The sequence below is a fragment of the Dendropsophus ebraccatus genome, chromosome 11, assembly GCF_027789765.1.
Source record: "Dendropsophus ebraccatus isolate aDenEbr1 chromosome 11, aDenEbr1.pat, whole genome shotgun sequence".
Lineage (NCBI taxonomy): Eukaryota > Metazoa > Chordata > Amphibia > Anura > Hylidae > Dendropsophus > Dendropsophus ebraccatus.
The window spans coordinates 65,883,600-65,904,015 of NC_091464.1; the positions used below are offsets into that span (position 1 = coordinate 65,883,600).

The following is a 20,416-nucleotide window of genomic DNA, read 5'->3' on the forward strand; positions in this document are numbered from 1 at the left end:
ACAAAAATACCTGGTGCAGGTATATAGCATAAAAGTCTTTAAAAAAGTGCTAAACATTTAGACAATTTCTATACTTGGACCCTTTTGATAGTGTGTATATCACATCTGTCTTATCCTGACAGACAAAAATACTTGGTGCAGGGCCTTAACTGGCATCCAGGTTGACTACTGGTGTGCCTCCTCTTGCCTCCATGTTAACTACTACTGCTCCTCTACTGGCCTCTGTGTTGGCTACTGCTGCTCCTGCCTGGCCTCCATGTTGGCTACTGCTGCTCCTGCCTGACCCCCATGTTGACTACTGTTGCTCCTGCCTGGCCTCCATGTTGGCTACTGCTGCTCCTGCCTGGCCTCCATGTTGGCTACTGCTGCTCCTGCCTGGCCTCCATGTTGACTACTGTTGCTGATGTTTGTCCTCCATGTTGGCTACTGCTGCTCCTGCCTGACCTCCATGTTGACTACTGTTGCTGATGCCTGTCCTCCATGTTGACTACTGCTGCTCCTGTACTGGCCTCAAAAGACTATTGCTGGACCTTCACTTGCCTTCAATGACTACTGCTGCTCCTTCACTGCATTTGTGACCTTTTTCCTGTATAGACCCTGTAATGGTGAATTTGAGATATCAAAAAGATAATGATGTTACTGACATGTACAGCCCTAAATTCAACAAAATACACTACCCCCGTATCATATAGATGCTTTATACTATGAAATCCGAAATTTGGTCGAACCGAACTTTCTGAAAAAATCCGGAAGTCCGGTTGGAACAAACTTTTGAAAAGTTCACTCATCTCTACTCACAACCACCTACGTACGTACAGAGTTTTTTCTCACCCGACCTGGAGTGACAACATTCTTTGTTGCAGTATATGTGGGTATTCACACTCTGATTTTTCACTACAGGTATTCTTGACATAAAGCAGTGGTATGCAGCAGCCGACTCTGCCTATCATTCTATTTATTTTATTGTATATTCACTTTGTCACGGTGTATGCACTATGACAATATACACTTACCTATTCATATGTATATTTTGTTGCACTATTTTGTTCCATTTTGGAACCTTACATGTGTACACGTTTTTTTGATTGCTTCACCTTAATCACTAGCTAATGAGTTGTGTTATTCACCATATATAAAGGATGTGAGTCAGAGATTTTGTCATGCTTGAGAAAGGTCTCTGGATGAGACAGAAACGTTGCACTGGCTGATGTATTTTTTTTTTGAATAAACACTAAAGATTATATATTATTTATATATATATACATACATATATATATATATATATATATATATATATATATTGTGAGAAGGTACAAGGTGTCATAGTAGATACGTGTCACCGAGGTGCCTGGCCTCGGTGAAGTGAGCTGGTAGCTTTTGTCAGTAACCCTAGGTTACTGACACTTTTTGTTGAATAGTATGGCTGTTTGCACAGCTGATCCGGGCCAGCCTTTCACTGGAGCAGTCTTAGAGCTGGGTGGGATGACTGCTCCCACGTATTCCACGTTTTCTGTGGCTGGATAGAATCCAAGTAGCTCAGCAGAGTTGAGGGTGTGGTCCCAACTCTGGAGTTTGTTGGACTTGCAGCAGAGTGTGTCAGCTGGGAAGCTGGTGGGTGTCTGGAAGCTGTGCCATCCCACCTTTCCACATCCTAGTGGGTGAACCCGCAACTGAAAAGGACTTGTGAGTTTGTGACGTCCACTTGGACTTTATATTCTGTTTTGCTGAAGTCAAGCCATTAGTGTTTTTAGTTTGCTGTACCTTCTATGCTGGAAATAAAAGGACTGCTTTTTGGCTAAACGACTTTTATATTGCCATTTGAACTCATCCCCACAATAAATATATATATATATATATATTTTTTTTTTACACTGTACAGTAGTTGTCCTCACAAACCAGCATAACCAGACATAACGCTTGTGGCGGCGGGGGTCTTAGATTTGAGGGATGCCTTATTTTCGGAGGATGTCTTATTTTTGGAGAAAAAGGGTATCCAGCCCTATAATGAGGGTTCTCTGGTATATGACAATCTATTTTCCCTTTGGGGCTCTATGTAGTCTAAAACACCCCTGTGTTGGCTTATCTGATACTGCTAAACAACAGGGTATTGAAGGTTAATAGAGATGAGCGAACCAGGTTCGGGTTCAAGTCGATCCGAACCCGAACGAACGGCATTTGATTAGCTGGGGCTGCTGAACTTGGATAAAGCTCTAAGGTTGTCTGGAAAAACATGGATACAGCCAATGACTATATCCATGTTTTCCACATAGCCTTAGGGCTTTATCCAACTTCAGCAGCCACCGCTAATCAAATGCCGAAAGTTCGGGTTCGGATGGACTCGAGTATGCCCGAGGTTCGCTCATCTCTAAAGGTTAATATATATGGAAGAGTTTCCTTGCCATAACAACAAGGTCCTTGGCACAAATAAATGATCTCTAAAGAGACTAAATTGTAAGAATTTTGTCGCGGTATCTCTGAACAAATGTAACAAGCCTTGTAAATACAGTAATTTTTATATGTTCCCAACTTAATCAAAGAATCTTCCTGTAATTACAGAAATGTTCAAGTCTAAGTCCCATTCTGATCCTCGCCAGTCTTTATGTAATTGACAGAGTCCCTGTAATGTCAACACTTCTCAAGGGAAGATATGGTTTGACTGCTATTATGAGCAATCATGTAAGAAAAGGAAATATACAGCTAGACGGAGACAACAGGACATTGCAGGCAATGTTAGACATAAACCACTAATTTAATATATCCATCAACAAACTGAACATTCTCCCTTCTGAAAACTGATGCTAATACACAATAAGTCAGCTACAAGACTAAAAGGGATGTTTTGGGAATAAAGTAGATGGCCAAAAAGATTAAACAATTTATCCCTCAAAATATTTAACTGCTAGAGATGTTCACTACTCTATTAGGACCATTGTTGCTTTATCTTTTTCTGAGCTTGTGTGTTATGATTAGAGATGAGCGAACCTGGAGCATGCTCGAGTCCATCCGAACCCGAACTTTCGGCATTCGATTAGCGGTGGCTGCTGAAGTTGGATAAAGCCCTAAGGCTATGTGGAAATCATGGATATAGTCATTGGCTGTATCCATGTTTTCCAGACAACCTTAGAGCTTTATCCAAGTTCAGCAGCCACCACTAATCAAATGCCGATCGTTCGGGTTTGGATGGACTCCAACCCGAACCCAGTTCGCTTATCTCTAGTTATGATGTGATTCACCCTCAGGTTACCAGACTAAATTTTGCATTTGTAATAAGTGGACAAGTACAAAGAGGTGGATCCTCTGAAAAACAGGAATTCTGACGTCCCCTCTCTGAGCAGCAGAGTCTAAGGAGATGCGGTTTTCACCAGTGCTCACAGCAAAAACCAGTTGAACTTCACTGCAGAAGACTCCCAAAGAAGGACCTCCAACTGAAAAGCTGCAGGAATGCTGGAGTCCGGTAATAGATGTTCTTTTTCTGGTAAAAGTGCGGGATCAAAGGTAGAAGGTAAGTTAGACAGAACTGGTTTGAAACAAAAAAGGAATGAGGATCCACATAAGAATGAAGAACGCTTGGAAGTGGCTGGAAACCAGGGATCACAGACATGGTTGCTGAGAAGCAACATCAACTACTAAGCAAAGAAGGATGGAGTGGGGCTATATGTATCCTCAGGAGAAGATGCCAGAAGTCTCCAGAGCCTGTGGGCTGGGCTACAAATATAGGAGAACAACCACATGCATGCCACTAGAGGGAGCCCAAACCAGCAGTACATCAGCTCAAAGCAAAAAGGCTGTCACTGGAGAAGGATGCTGAGAGAAAAGGCAGATGATCACAATGAACCTGAGCAGGAAGGGGGTAACAGGCACGACCGTGTGCCATTACAGCATTAGGCCGCATTCACACACTGTATTTTCACATTAAACATCGGCCATTGTTGCAGGCTGCAACTATGGCCGTTATTTAATTACATTGATCACATTACAGCTTTAGTGTATACATACTGTATACACTAAGGCCATGGTTCTCTATGGCTGCACAAAATAATTGACTGGTCTATTTTGTGCAGTCGCTATTCAGTGAACAACTGACGTTCTTAAAATAGCCTGTGCTCACAGTGTAAAGAATGGCTCCTAAACGTACTTTACACTGTGATCTATGGCTAATTGGAGTGCGGGCACACCCGAATGTGGACACATTCCAATAGAAATCAAATGATGTTCATCTGGCAGATCAATATCGGCCGGGTGAACGTGCGAGACAGCGGCCGTTGTTTGACATGGCCGTGTCAGGCAATGGATGCTGTTCTTGCCATGTGTAAACACGGCCTTAGGATCCAATAGATTCAAGTTATCCATTCAAAAAAATATGGTAAATAGAGCAATTCTTGTCAAGTACAATGAACAATGACAAAATAATACTGCGGGTGGCATTTTTTCAAAAGCCAAATTACATTATTCTTGCAACATAATTGGACTTTTATCATAAAATATAGCCTAAACAAAGGAGAATATTCTTGCCGTCTACATCATCTTCGCTTTTGCAGTTCTTTTGGGACCCTCATGTGAGGTTTTGCAATATTTAATTGAAAATGATTGATTGCACGCATGTCCCTCGTGAGTCTGGTGAACAGAAGAGAGGAGACGGTATTCCTAACAAATGCATAAAACATTATGTTGTCTTTTTAAAGAATCGCCTGTACTAATGCAGTTTAATGCAAACTGTATTATTGTTCCAGAAATACTGGGAAGAACTTGCAAGAGCCCAGAACTCCAAGGGGCAAATACAGTAAGAATCGTGTAACAAAATATGGAGGTGATAATTCATTCCAAATAGTAAATGTACAACTCTAAATAGGAAAATCCTTTGATTTGATTCAATATTTGACACTAAAGAAATGTTCTTAGTGTTGTCAACCACCAACTGTGAATTCTCATTCTTTAGTATTTTATTGGAATAAGGACAGTATAATTTTTGCAATCCTAATAATCAACACAGCTTAAAAAACATCCAAAAAAGATAAAGAACATAAAAAAGTCCTTGAAGATGTAGCCTTTAGCCGGATTAGAATTACAGACTCTGTTACCGAAAGGCTACGTACTGTATTACTTCAATGTGGTTACTATGGTAAGCTGTACGCTCTTTACATAAACTATTATCGTTCTTATAGCAACTTGTTTCAAAGGTATCTGCTCTTAGAGCCATCTAAAAGGAAAAAAAGGCAGTTTTTTTAAACAGTGCCACCCCTCTCTGCAGGTTGTGTATGGCATTGCAGCTTGCTTCTATTGAAGTGACTGGGTTTGTGACTTTCATACCACATTCAACCTGCGGACAGTTGGAGCACTGTGCTTAAAATAAAACATCCAAGCTTTTTCAACCAAATTATTTTTAGGGAAATCTGATTAATTTAAACGTGCCCAGATATGCGTAAACGGAAATATTACCTACACTTACCATCATTGCTCCCCTGCTGCTAATATGGAGTTTATGACCTGCTGTTCAGAGCTTCTTATTTTCAGTACACCAGATGTATATACTAGAGATGAGCGAACTGGGTTCGGGTTCGAGTTGATCCGAACCCGAACGTTCGGTATTTGATTAGCTGGGGTTGCTGAACTTGGATAAAGCTCTAAGGTTCTGGAAAACATGGATACAGCCAATGACTTTATCCATGATTTCCACATAGCCTTAGGGCTTTATCCAAGTTCAGCAGCCACCGCTAATCAAATGCAGAAAGTTCGGGTTCGGATCGACTCGATCAGTGGCTGAGCGGACACTATGGGATTCTTCGGCCATCATTGCTGACAGCAGTCAAAAAAAGGTCTGATATTTGCTCATGATGGATGTCGGCAATGAAGGCCACAAAATCCAGTAGTGTAGTGACATTGAGTTATGTCTGACAATCTGGTTGCTATGGATACAGTGCTTAAGAACTATAATATTTTCAAACTAGGTTGTTAGGCAGGGTTCTCCTAGCAACTAGTCTGGTAGCAGATGGAAGGGGAGAGAGAGGGTACTGATGGCGGCTATATCTATCTATCTATCTATCTATCTATCTATCTATCTATCAAACAGGGTCTGAGTGGTCAGAGGACCAGTACCGGAAGCTGTACTGACACATACCTCTCCCTGCTCTGTGACTCTGTGACTATGTAAGTGAGGCAGCCCTATAGACTTACTTGATGTGGCTGTCTTGGTTGCAAAGTGCTGAGTGCAGACTTTTCTTAGTTCTTTCTCCGGATCAGATGCCATCTGACCACTCAGAACCCAACTAGTTCCTCATTGTTTTATGTAGCCAAAGGTCATCAATAGCAATTAGAGACATATAGATGATTGGAAGAAGCAGCAACATATTTAATGAGTTTCTAATTAAAAATGAATGAACAGTGAATTGTCAAGTTTGAATGGCCACCAATTGATAGGAAATGAGAATAGAGTTGGTAATGACTATGAGATCCTTTAATATTTCATGAACATCAATATCACGACTTGCCATTTAATAATGTACATGCATGGACCAGACATATTGATCATATTACTAGATAGTCCACTTATAGCATAGTTATCACTGTTGTATTAAACACATACAATATATAAATGTGCACAGACAGCTTAAAGTGTCACTGTCGTTATAATTTTCTAAATCAGCAGTAGATGTGATATAAAGCAAGTTGTTTTTTAAGTTATCATGGAAAACACAGCACTTCCTGTTTCCTGACTCTTGTTATCTCAAAGAGTCAGAAAACAGGAAGTCCTGTGTTTCCCAGGCCATCTGAGCACTCACAGAGGAGGCAGTCATGTAATTGATGGACATATTGAGCTGTGACTCTCTATACTGGCCGGAATTCCTGTGTTTAGTCTGTTTTTTTTTTTCCTTCCACCAGCACAAGACTTAAAATTTGCCTTCAGGAGACTGAACCTTGATTTCTGGTAAGTTCAACTTTGTTTTAAAGCATAATAACAAACAAACAAAAAATATAAATAAGGAATGTGTATTGTAAACTTGCTTTGTTTCACATCTATTTAGGTTTTCAAAGTTATAATAACAGTGACACAATGTGCATGGAAACACTGGATTCCCGATCCTATTCACTTCAGTAGGAGCAGTGCCTGCACTACGACACAGGAAATTAAGCCAACTGCATACGGCTCCATTGTCAGTGCAGTACAGATGCTAAACAGCTGATTGGTGGGGGCCCATGTTTGCCAAAAAAGAAAAAAAAAAAACTAATATGGTACAGATAAAATCCTCCCCTAGGAATACCCAGGATTCCTCCTGAAAGACCTGGGAATTCCCCCAAACATTTAGCAATTAGGGAATCTCACCCACCCAGTAAGATCTCTGGATTGGGTGTTGCCGGGTGAATTGTCTTCCGTTTAGGCCAAAATGTATTATTTATTTTTTAATTTTTTTGTAAAGTAGAAAACTTATTTTTCTTAAATTTAAATGTATTTGGCTAAAAATGTGCGAATTATGTTATGTAAAAATGTACAGCACTTCAGCATATAATTAGACGGTGGCACAAAGACAATTATAACATGACAATACAATTGCATAGGCACAAGTTTGTCGTAGGAAAAGTATTAGCAATTTCAAGTTAGAAATAAGGGGTGTGGCGATGCCAGAACATAGGCAATTACAATTTTTTTTAAACTGTCAGTATAATTTTCTATTTTTCCAATGATGTTGAATGTACAGAAAGCCTTGTGTGCTCCTAAGCTTCCTCACACTGTGATATGGTCTATTCTGTTGCTGATTTGTATGCAGCGTCTTCAGTCAAAATCTAATTATTTTAAATCTGCATTAAAACATATATCAATTGGGACCAACCTTTTAAATTTGCTCTTAATCAGAAGTTAAGCCTTAGAGGCTGAACATAATTATGAAAAAGTTGCATTAATATTTCAAAATAAGTGAAATGTCAACATTTTCTGAATTGCCTCGAAAAACATCCTAGAGGAAGGGCAATTACACACATTTTGTACAACACAGTGGAAACATGACAGTCGGAGCTTAATTTCCCAGATGTCGTTCACATTTTTTAGAAATCTGAATAGAACCATTCCAGAAAAAAAAATTACGAACTATTAATAGAGTTTTTCATTTTTAGTTTAAACCAAGGTCCGATCTAAGGAGCGGTTCACATTACTCATATTCTACTATTTTAACCCCTTAAAAACTGGGAACATTTCAGCGATCATAAAGGACCTGTGGCTAGAGACGAGTAAACCTTGAGCATGTCTGAACCCAAAGGTGCAGCACTTGATTACCAGCTGGATGAAGCTCAATGGAGTCCTGGAAAACATGGATACAGCCTATGGCCTATGGTTTCATCTATGTTTTAGGACTGGACCCAACTTCTACTGCCGGTAATGAAATACTGCATGCTTGGGTTTAGCTGAACCTAAACATGCTCTAGGCTTGCTCATCTCTACCAGTGGCTTTTTATGAGCTACCTGTATTGCTAAATACTTATGTTTCCCATAACCAAACATGGAGCATTTTTTCTTATAGCTCTACCATATAGCACTAAATAGCTAAGTGGAAACTGACATTTGGGGGCATGTCACTTCTGTGTTCGGCAGTGTTAACTTTGATTGGATAGTATGGATACGCACCCCAGTGGTAAAACTCAGTTGAATATTTAGTCACATATTTTTAGTAAGAATTACAAAGAAATGGCACAACACAGAACTACTTGTACTCATGTTAAGTATAGGTATTTAATAAAACAAAAGGTCAGGAGAGAGCCCAATTTCTCTTTTAAAGTTTTTTTTTCCAACTAAAATCACTCATTTTTTTATAAGATAGCCATTGAATGCCTGATTGATGGAGGTCTGGCTGCTGGAATGGCACTGATAATGAGAATGGGGTTCCCATAGCCTTTTGGTTACATGTACTGTACCCATAGTAGGACATGCATGTTACCATTCCATTGAGTTTATGGCTTGGTACTGATAGCCCAGAGCTGTACTGGATTATTTTTCGCTATGTGGTTATTATTGTTAGAGGGAAAACCACTTTATAATAACATCTCAAGTGAAAATATGTATGATAGTACATGGCCTAAAGGGTAAAAATTGATAAATGGGTTAAAAAAGACTTGTGTCATGCACCACCAACTAAGGCCTGTGCTAGTGTAGATGAGTCAAAGAGTGGTGTGGGTGTGTTAAAATGGCTTAGTGTGCTCAGTGAAGTAGTAAAATGTCCCTCATCCTATGTACTTTGCCAAAATTCTTCATAAATTACATTAAAACACTTTTTAATTTGGTAACAGCAAATAAGCCCCAGAAAAGGGGGGGGGGGGGTTAAAAAAAAACATACAGTTTATCCACTTTCATGAAAACACATTGAATGGTGTTTTTAATATATTTTATAAGACTTTACAAAAATAAAACAAGACTTACAGAGGTTTTCCTTTAGATTCACATGTTAAAATAAGTTGCTGGCCTTCTTGTGGAAGAGGAGTGGAGGGCAGGATCTTAACTGTAGGGGTATCTGTAATAAGAAAAGAAAATTACAAATTGAAAACATCATTTATTATCTACATATCTGCACCTGATTAAGAGGCCGCTCCAGCCTGGAAACGTGTTGTGCTTGTTTTATTGTTTGTATATACTTTTTAAACTAAAGTTTTTATAAGCTCTAGCAATCCTATTGGAGTTGGTTGCGCCTGTTGCACCTGTCTTTCTGGAGTGGAGGTCTGCATCTTTCTATTAACCCGGCGTTGGTATACGGGATAGGCTGCGCAACAGTGTTTCCCTCTCTATGCTCGGAGAGTTGTGCCTCAATCTTGCACAACCACACCAGGTAAGGGAATCCACTGTTAAACTCCCTACTTGATCCACCTCTGTTTTCACGATCCTGCACCATGGAGCGCTGTCTTCTCTGTGTTTTTACTTTTGTAAGATTACCCTTTTTTTATCCCTTCTACGGTATTGCTCTTAATAAACGTGTCTCTTTAGTACAAAAGTGAATTTAGAATAGGATCCGTTTAGGCCAATAAAGGGGTCAAAGTTTTTAAAACTGTAGGTTCCCATTATAAATCTGCTTTCTGTATCCAATATTAGGAAAGAATTTTGAAAGACTAAATGTGTACCAGTCGTCTTTATTTTCATTACAATTACACAGCATTTATAGCAAAGGGTTGATCCTCTATATAGAGCACCAGCCCCCGAAGTGCACATATAGCTCATATACTCATAAGACGTATTACATAGAAAGTACATAAACAAAAGATTGGTCTTACACAGAGATGAGCACAACTTGAGCATACTAAAATCTGATTGTTAAATATTAAAGAAGTTAAAGAAGGTGGATACAGCCATAGCTTGAAAACATGGATACAGCCTTCATGAAAGGACCCGAACCGGCCAATGCATTGCCTGCTCAGCCATGCGCTAGGCTGTAAAGTAGCTGAAGAAGGAGATCCAGGAGCCCAGTAGGATACCCGGAGTGGAAAGGCAGAGCTGAGGAGATACGGGTATGGGTAATTATCGTTTGTTTCTTATGTTCCTCCCTGCGCCTGCCTACTGGAAAATTATAATTTTCCACAGACTTCTCCTTTAATGGTACTTAGTTGGCCATCACACATTGCCTTAATGGATAAAAACATGTGTGTCATCTATACAATTTGGTCCTTCCTTACTTTTCCTCATGTTTCAGTATATGCCATAAAGTGTGTCACAGGTCTGGAAAAAAAAATATATTATATTGCAATACTCTTTTGGGAGATGACCAGGCTGTATGTGTGAACAAAGTGTTAAAGAATTGGCCCCAGAGTTATGAAAAGAGTGTTGTGGGTAAAAACAAACACTGAGTCCTTGTGTTTTAAGTGGCACACCATAATGTTAAGCCTGGTGTGCTCTTTTCTGTGGAGCCCCCTTTATTTAAAGAATACAGTTATTGACTAATCTAAAAAACTTACAAACACATTTTATTTTTGCCTTTTACAAAGAGTAAAAGATTTTTTATTCTCTATTTCTGTTCCCGAACTAGTAACAAACATTAAACTCCTCTTGAATTTACAGTCATGTTAAAAAATAATTTGAATTCATTAACAAAACCGTATTGTAATATACTGAGAACATTTTTGCCTGCGCCTTCTGCCAAAATCTAGGAAACTGATGCAGAAATGAAAGAGCCATAATTCACCTAACGTTAACAAACGTGGCCTTTAAATGACAACATCCTCAGTGTTCAGCCACCTGTGGATTTAATTGTCTGAAACTGTACGCGATACATCAGCCATCGTATATTTCCCTAATGAGACACTGAAGACAACATGTGATGTGGAGACTCATGAGCTGCTCGCAGGAAACTAAGCCTACGTGACATCAACGTGTGCCGTTCTTCAATATTAAGGGGTCGGTATGAATACTGTGAAACAGTCAACTTGGCAGACTAAGTTCTAGGTATGTGATAAATTCAATTTCCAGAGCTTAATTTAAACTGACAGAAACTATTCTACATAGTCTGAAGTACAGAAGAGGAGCAGCTGAATAATTCAATTATTTCTCAAAACTTGTTTGCTTAAAATATATAAGAAATGAAATGTAGGCTGTCAACGAGTACATTTATCAAAAAGATTTATAGATTTAAAGGGGAAACTCACTTAAAATTGGGTGCATAGAAGATGACTGATAGCAAAAAAAAAAAAAAAACATTCAAAATGGTGCTGAATTTTGCCACCCAAGCTCCTAATATTTGTTTCTACTTACAAACTCTTGGCCCATCCCTATTCCTTGTTTATAAAATTTTAATAAGCTCACCCACAGAAGGAAACAAGCTGTCTTTCATGATATACTATATCTTTCCTGTAAGTTAACACTGTATGTGACCTATTGGCTTTGGCCTTGAAACAGGACTCAAAGGGGTTGTCCAGGCTTACAAAAACATGGCTGTTTTATTCCAGAAACGAGGTTTTGCAGCTCAGTTCCATTGAAGTGACTGGAGCTGAATTGTAATACCCCTCACAATCTGATGACAGCTCTGGTGCTGTTTTTGCAAGAAACATTATCGGTTGAGCAATTTTTTTTAAATATATACAAGAGAGACTTTTTTTAAACTTCTGTGGAGAGCTCATTTACAAATGATTTGCCTGAGAGCTTTGTCTGTCCTATAAGACTCTGTATACTAGCTGTCAGTCTCCATCATGAGACACTGTTCTCCCCGACAGTTGCATCAAAGGCCTCACACTAGCATTGTCCCCTGCAACTGCAAGAACCAAGAAAAACCTGTTTTTTTGTTATACCTAGAGGGACATTGGCTTAAGCAGAGACTATCTCCAATAGGGAAAAGTAGAACTTTCCTTCTAGAGCAGGGGTTGGAACCCTATGGCTTGAAAGCCAGATGTGTCCCTTTTGATGGTCAGTGTCCTTCAGCTCTTCCAGCTGACACATTCCATCAGTGACTGGGGCAGTATCCCGCCAATCGCTCACCAGGGACTCAATGTCACAGCTGGAAGAGAAGTTTCCAGCAGAATATGTAGCCCACCAAAAGCAGGACCTGGGAGCGGCACTGTGGAGGCACAAGGATGGGTGAGTTTACATTGTTATTACCCAGCACTCCCTTATCTTCCTCCATATTGTGAATTTGGTGGGACTTTTCCTTTAAAGGGGTTATCCAGTGCTACAAAAACACGGCCACTTTTCCCCCTACTGTTGTCTCCAGTTCAGGTGCAGTTTGCAATTAAGCTCAATTTACCTTAATGGAACTGAGTTTCAAAACCCCACCCAAACTGGAGACAACAGTAGGGGGAAAGTGGCCATGTTTTTGTAGCGCTGGATAACCCCTTTAAGGCAATGCCAGATGAGATCTTACAGGCTGTGCATAAAACAGTAATAAGGGCTATATACTTGAAGCATCCAAACAGGGATGAGAAAGATTACTATCCCCATCCTGCTTCCCATAGTACTACACCACTCAGCTGATATATATATATATATATATATATATATATATATATATGTATATATATATATATATATGTATATATATATATATATATATATATATATATATACACACACGTGTGTGTTAAATTTCCAAAGCAGTGTTAATGTATGGGAAACAATGCATTATACAGCTGTTGTTGAAATCAGTGTGCTGTCCACGTAATGCATATATAGTTCAGGCCTCTAAAGAGAGCTAGACGCTCTTTGCAGAAATTTGTTGCTTTCGCCAATAGATAAGGGTTGTGAATAGAGGTCAACAATACAGTATTAAGCACTATGTTTCATTCTTTCATTGTATGTGTGGCTATCTGTTCATGAGCCAGGAAACCAGATATGCTGTCCGCTAAAAACACTGATACCAACATATGAGCCAGAATTTAAAAAAATTAATAAAAATAGCAAACACTGATCTGTAAATCTCATTATTTTAGGCTAGGGCTATGTTCACAAACTGTCAAAAAAGAGAAAAGGCTTTTTCTTTTTAAAAAGACGTCCGTTATTGACGCAATGTAACTGGCTTCAAAAAATGCGTGAAAGTCATTGGGATGATGGACGTTAAATGCACACAGTGTATAAAATGATGGACGTTGTCTGCACAGATGTCAAAATAATGACCATGACAAATATTTTCGGACATCCCAACTTTATTTTTTAGTGGTTCACACACAGTTTTTCTTTTTTCTCCATCCTTTTTTGCATATTTAAATTTATAGGGGGCAATGTATCAGTGGAAACTCTTGAGTGAGTACTTCATTGTTTTTTTTGTCGCTGATCTTCCTGAGCTCAGTGATTGCTGTGTTTTGTTCACTGTCCTTTCACAATTGTTACTATTAAATATAATGGACTTCTCAATTAAAATAACACCTAAAAGCCAACCAGTCCACCTGAACTAGAATAATATACAAACAGCTGTCACTGCACTGATGGGCGTCCAGACAGCAAAATGACAGGCGTTATTTAAACTTGAGGCTAGGTTAAAAATAAGGGCAAATAATGGTCTTATCCAGCATGAAAACAACATGTCAACTTTTGCACCACTCTTGTCTCCAATTCAAGTTTGGTTTGCAATTAAGCTCCATTTACTTCAATGGAACTGAGTTTCGAACCCCAACCAATCTGAAGACAAGAGTGGTGCAAAATTGGCCATATTTTTGTAGCACTGGATAACCCCTTTAATACCTGTAGTAATTTGCCCTTACATTTACATTGTGGGAACATAGCCTAAAAGGATGTATCGTTACTGTGTGATTGTCATTTGTGGGTAGCAGCCTGATCCCCATTTACTTATTTTACTTATTTACTTAGCCGTGATGCAGCACGATCCACCTAGAGCGACATGGAATGTTTTCTTCATGCAAAAAATTCCCCATGTAGCTCTAGCTTTATTTGTATACTAATATAAGCCTCTTATATGCTTTTTTTTCAACACTTCTGCACATATTAGAAAATGTATGTGAACTATTATAATCTGTTGCCTCTTATCTAACAATAGCGGCAGATGAAATCTTAGCACTGCATAAAGAAAAACCAAAATTATTCTAGCTTTGCACAGTTTTCTTCTTTTTTTTAATATATATAAAATGTTCTGCCTGCTATAATGTCATTCAGCAGATTTGTGTACTTTCAGTTTTGGAGCCGGCAACGGACAGCTCAATGTTCCAAAACACTTATCACTACTTACTTGGAGAATATATTAAATTTCTTCCTCTAAAACAGTTTGAATGCGTCCTGCTGAGTATATATTTTTTCATGCACTAACAAGGGTAAGTGGATCCAGGTGGTAAGCTGTGAAGTGGAGCCCCCCTGCATCACTTAATCAAGCTTGCCGGAATTGAACTATACACTAGTAAAACAGCTAGAAAAGCATTTCTGTTCTAAACAAATGGCCTTTTTGGCACAAACTACATATATATATATATATATATATATATATATATATATATATATATGTATATATATATATATATATATATATATATATATATATATATATTTGTAGTTTGTATATATAGTATTATATACTGATCTGACATAACATTAAGGCTGGGTTCACAAGCAGTATGACACTGGCCGTTCTGAGACACGGCCGTGTAACAGAACGGCTGGTGTGAGTGATGTTCATCCCTGCCAGTACTGCAGTACTGGCCGGATGAACTTCATTTCTTTGGAGTTGGAATGCAGGCGCATCCATGTGCGCCCGCCTCCCAATTCACCATTGCACACAATTTAAAGAGCTGCACTCTACATTGTGTGAACTGTCAGTGTTGTGCAGCTGCTTTTCAATGAATAGCGGACGCACAACACTGACGTGTCAGTTTTCACTGAGGCCACTTGGAATCCAGGCCGAAGTGTATATAGAGTGAATACACTCCTGCTGGGATTCCATTGACTTCAGTGCAATGTAAATTTTCAATTAATCACGGCCGATGTTGCAATTTACAAAAACGGCCATGATTAATTGAAAATGTATGTTGCGTAACCATAGCCTAAAACTACAGATAAGTAAATAAAATTGATTAAATCATGACAATAGTGAAAGTTTATATAATAGGCAGAAGGTGAAGTTTATGAGTTGGAAGGAGGAGAAATAGTTAAGTTTAGAGGTGAGTGTGACTCGAGCATGCCTATGGCTGTATTCATGTTTTCCAGGACTACCTAGGGCTGCACCCAACTTCTTCAAATGCTGAATGATCGGAGTAGATCATGCTCAAGTCACGCTCATCTCAAGTTAAGTTTAAAGTGAATGTACCATCAGGCCCGGGCTGAAGCACTGGAGGCGGGCTGACCCACCCTTAGTGGGAGGAAACCTCCGCCCTTCTATGACACGGCTCCATTAGAATCAATGGAGCCAAATTATAGAAGAGTGGGGGTTTCCTCCTACTGGGGATGGGTCAGCCCGCCTCAAGTTCTTTAACCCGGGCCTGATGTTACATTCACTTTAAAGACCTGAGCAACTTTGACAAGGGGCAAATCATAGTTGCTAGATGGCTGGACAGAGAAGCTTCAAAAACGCACAGCTTTTAGGGTGTATTGGGGATGTAGAGGTTAGTTCTTACTAAAAGTGGTCCAAGGAAAGACAATTGATGAACTCACACCAGGCTCATGGATCCCCAATGATTTCTTTAGGGATCAAAGGCAATCCTATCAGGTTTGATCCTACAAAAGGACACTAAACTGCTAAAAAAGTTCATTTTAACTAAGAAAAAAGATGTCAGAACAGATGGTACATTGTATCTGCTTAGAATGGATGTCAGACTCTCCCTTTTAGCCCCTGACACCTGCCCCCTATCCATAATACCAAGACACACCAGCAGCTATAGTTATCACATATCCTGTGCATAGGGTATAACTTTCTCAGATGGGACTACCCTTTTAGTAATATTATTTAAATCCTATGATGGTCTACCAATTTTTGATTGTCTCCCAGCCCCAATATAGTAATATTGCTAGATTTTACCCTTTACAGCAGGCTTTGGCTGTCCAGGTATTATGGGAATTGTAGTTTTACAACAGCTGGAGGGCCAAAGGTTCCCTATCCCTGCTTTACAGCCACAATTTGTTCAGATCTTCTACTCTTCTTACACCAGTTGGGACTTTGAAACCATTCACGATTATTTTGGACAATATAAACAGTTAACTTTAGTCACCCAGTTAGTCTTTTAAATGCAGATATGCCCAGAGCCTTCTCTGCTGCTGCTTCCTCCTTCCAAATCTATATTAACATTAATGTGTATTTTTTTCTTCCTTTTTATGACTCAGTAAAGACTTAACAGTAAAGACTATTGCACTGGCTTAAATTAAAATGTCACCAATGTAAATGATACATACATTGCCTAGAATGCTCTCTTTTTAGTATATGAATGCACTTCTTCATATAAACTGCTCATACTCCAATGACGCTTCCTTTGATAGCAGTGGATGAAGAACATTTACAGCCGTCTTGGAGCGATAGTGCAGGCTTATGGAGCTCTACATACAGCGTTCAGAATGATAATGCCTCCTAATTGTTTAGTCTCAGAGCAGAAAGTCCCTTAAGGCACAAATCTTTATTTCTTTGCATAATCAAGTGAATTATTTTAACCAGGGTGCAATCTCTGAGTAAAAATGGTACTCTTCCAAAATATCAAGCACTTTACTCAATGTGCTTGTTCTAATGTATTTATTGTTAAAATGTTGCTCCCAGGGGCCCTAGTAGTGGGGTTTGGTTATTAAATATATAGGATATATCTAAATATACGTAGCCATATGCTGTTGTAACCAGGGCCGTATTACCAGCTGCTGCCGTCCTAGGCTCTACACCTGCAGGCCTCCATATATACAGTACCCAGGGTCGTATTAACAGCTGCTGCCGCCCTAGGCACTAAACTTGCAGACGTCCCATCTTCTCTTACCAATTAGCATCAGGATTTTCTAGTTTCTGAACATCACATTGATATCTGATCAGTCTCAGGCCGCGTTCCCACATTTACTGTACGTCACCACATGCAGCAGACGCCAGACCCTCATTCTGTAACCAATAGGCGTATGGCCAATAAATCCTGGTAACAGAACATGACTACTGGGGACTACCATACCCCTTATATGGGTTTTTTATGTGACCTTTTTATGCTTTTGACTGTTTCCAGCAGCTTCCATAGAGAATGAATGGAAAAGTGGTGTGTATGCACAACCCAATTCTCCCTTCTAAGGAGAGACTTGAGTATGTAGCCCCAGAGGTCAGGTTTCACAGAATCAACATATCCTGTGAAAAGGGTACAACTTTTTTAGCTGGGGATACAACATTAGTATACACAGTTGGAGTTGGTAAAGGCTGGAGTAAAAAGAAGGTTCAGAAGCACCGATGGTCCCTTATTTAACCAGTCGTGGCAGGGTGCCCGCTGGTAAACTCACAACACTGAATGGGTATATGAAACTTGTATAGAGAAAGTCCAACAGCATCCAGAGATAATCTTCCAAAGAATTTATTGACACCAAATCTACATGGATACAACATTTCAAATCACTGATTTGTATTCTCTGCTCCCTTCCTTCTTTCTAATCTACAGTATATTAACTTTTATGTGTATATGGAAAAGAAATGCCCACATATCAACCCATTTACATGCCTGAGAGCTAGCAATTCTAACTTCTTTTTTTTAGTCTCTACTCATGAGCCATGATGGTTATACAAACTTTGCATTTTGATGGATACTGGTGTCTTGTTGGACTCTCTGAGATTAAAAATACATAAATAAAATAACAACAAGTTGCTGTGCCTGGTCCTCGCTACTTAGCATTTCCTGGTGACGTTCTTGATCAGTGGCAGTTTTCAGCTGCTAACAGTGGTCCCTATCCATAGTAGGGTTCAAAAATTAACCAGTCAGTATGTCTTTGGAATGAAACCCAATCAAACATAGGGCAAACATGTAGGACCACCTTAGCACTGGTAATGCAACAGTGTTACTCATTGAATATGCAATGGAAATCCAGAAATGAAACAAAGTCTCTGTCAAAACAGCCATAAAACACGATAAAAAGAAAATCTGTGAGCTTTGAAAACAATGTTTTGCTAGGGCACCTTATGGCATTTCTTCACAAGAAACTTTAAGTAAATAACTGTAAATAGTCTTCAATTCACTTTGTTAACTAATACGAGCAGAACATATCAGCAGAGATCAACAGTGGCAACTCTAACATTAATTAAAGTGTAAGTGAAGGGAAAGAAAACGGGACGCAAAACATAAATTAAATTATAATTATCCCTATTTGTCTTTAAATAAATGTATTTTTTTTACAACTTGTTTTTGACAAAAAAGCATGAAAGCATGAAAAGGATTTAGGCAGCTCATTTCCACGAGCCACGCATGCCTCCAGAAGGCACTGTACATGCTCCTGCTAAAACTGTTTGTTTTGCATCTTATTGAATGTGCTTCATTTTTTTAAATGACTGATCATGAAAATATGTTGCTCAGTTTTCTCATCAAGCTTTTGCTGAAAATGACACATAATCCAGATGTTCAGGCTGTCACTTGATCAACCATATGTCTTTTTATGGGCTGTACTGCAAATACTTTTTTTTTTTTCTTGCAATAAGACTTTAGACAGAGATTACAGGGGAAAAAAAGTTCCATGTCATGAAAATATAAGAAATGTGCAAAGTACAGAAGTTCAGATGGTCAATGCTTATAAGATCTGTCAACTCATTCTGATCAATATGGTGTCTGAAAGCATTAACTGACTAATTGATTCTTCTGCATGTTCGCAGAGTCCCAGACCTTAAAGATGTTTGAAAAAACAAAACAAAACAAAACAAAAAAACAGATTTAATCCCTTAAGGATGGGGCCAATTTTCGCCTTTACGCCATTCGCCCTGGGTAAAACTGACTTGTTATGCATGTTCCTCAAGTCGTTTTGATTACAACGATATATAACATATATAACTTTTCTTTTATCTCATGGCTTGTAAAAAAATTCAAAGCATTGTTAACAAATATATGTTCCTTAAAATCGCTCCATTCCCATACTTATAACGCTTTTATCCTTTGGTCTATGGGACTGCGTGAGGTGTCATTTTTTGCGCCATGATGTGTACTTTCAATCGGTACCTTGATTGCACATATACAACTTTTTGATCACTTTTTATTACATTTTTTCTGCATTTTATGCAACCAAAAATGCGCAATTTTGCACTTTGGGATTTTTTGGCGCTTACGCCATTTACTGTGCGAGATCAGGAATGTGATTCATTAATAGTTCTGGCGATTACGCACGCGACGATACCAAACATGTTTATTCATTTATTTTTATTTATAACATGGGGAAAGGGGGGTGATTCAAACTTTTATTAGGGGAGGAGGCATTATTATTTAATTGAACAAAGCTAAGCATTTTTGTTATTAGCTATACATAAATAAATAGTTGGTATACACTACTGAAAAATATATGGTAACTCTTGAAAAGTTCACTGTAAGAAAATCGACTTTAAGACATTTTTAGTCGTCTGGTTTCATATTATTTATTATCTTTGATTAAAAATCATTTGTGTAAATGAGGAAGCCTCCGAAGCTAAATTGTATTTCATCATCTAATCTATGAGCTGGATGCATTTCACTACACAAGACTAAATGAGTAAATACTGTTTGTGACTGGAGAAAGACTGTGCATCACTCGGTAATTGGGCAATATTTTTAGAACTTTGGAATAAACGTAAATTCAAATACATTTGTTCAGCCACATATAACAAGCGTGAATGCAAGTGGAAAACAATTTACATTAACATTAATGAGAAAGCTTAGAACAATAGAAGAATATTAAACAAATGAAAAGTCACCATTTGTAGGTTTCTTTAAGTGAACCAATACCTTTCCAACTGTACAGCATAAAAAAAGCTGTGCAGCTTTACCACTGTATGTTGGTTATCTTCTAAGTTATATTTTAATGGGAAACAAATGTAATGAACCATTTAATAGGGTTTTTAAAAGTTCCACT

General features: G+C 38.7%; 1 protein-coding gene across 3 annotated transcripts in view; it reads right to left on the reverse strand.

Annotated features, from left to right (window-relative positions):
* The window catches only part of CADM2 (cell adhesion molecule 2), a 1,249,250-nt gene that overhangs the window by 138,528 nt on the left and 1,090,306 nt on the right, over positions 1-20,416 (reverse strand). For all 3 annotated transcript variants that reach the window (XM_069944426.1, XM_069944427.1, XM_069944425.1), the window contains one exon: positions 9,401-9,491. In XM_069944426.1, coding sequence (XP_069800527.1) covers positions 9,401-9,491 — 91 coding nt within the window. The remainder of the gene's footprint in view (positions 1-9,400; positions 9,492-20,416) is intronic.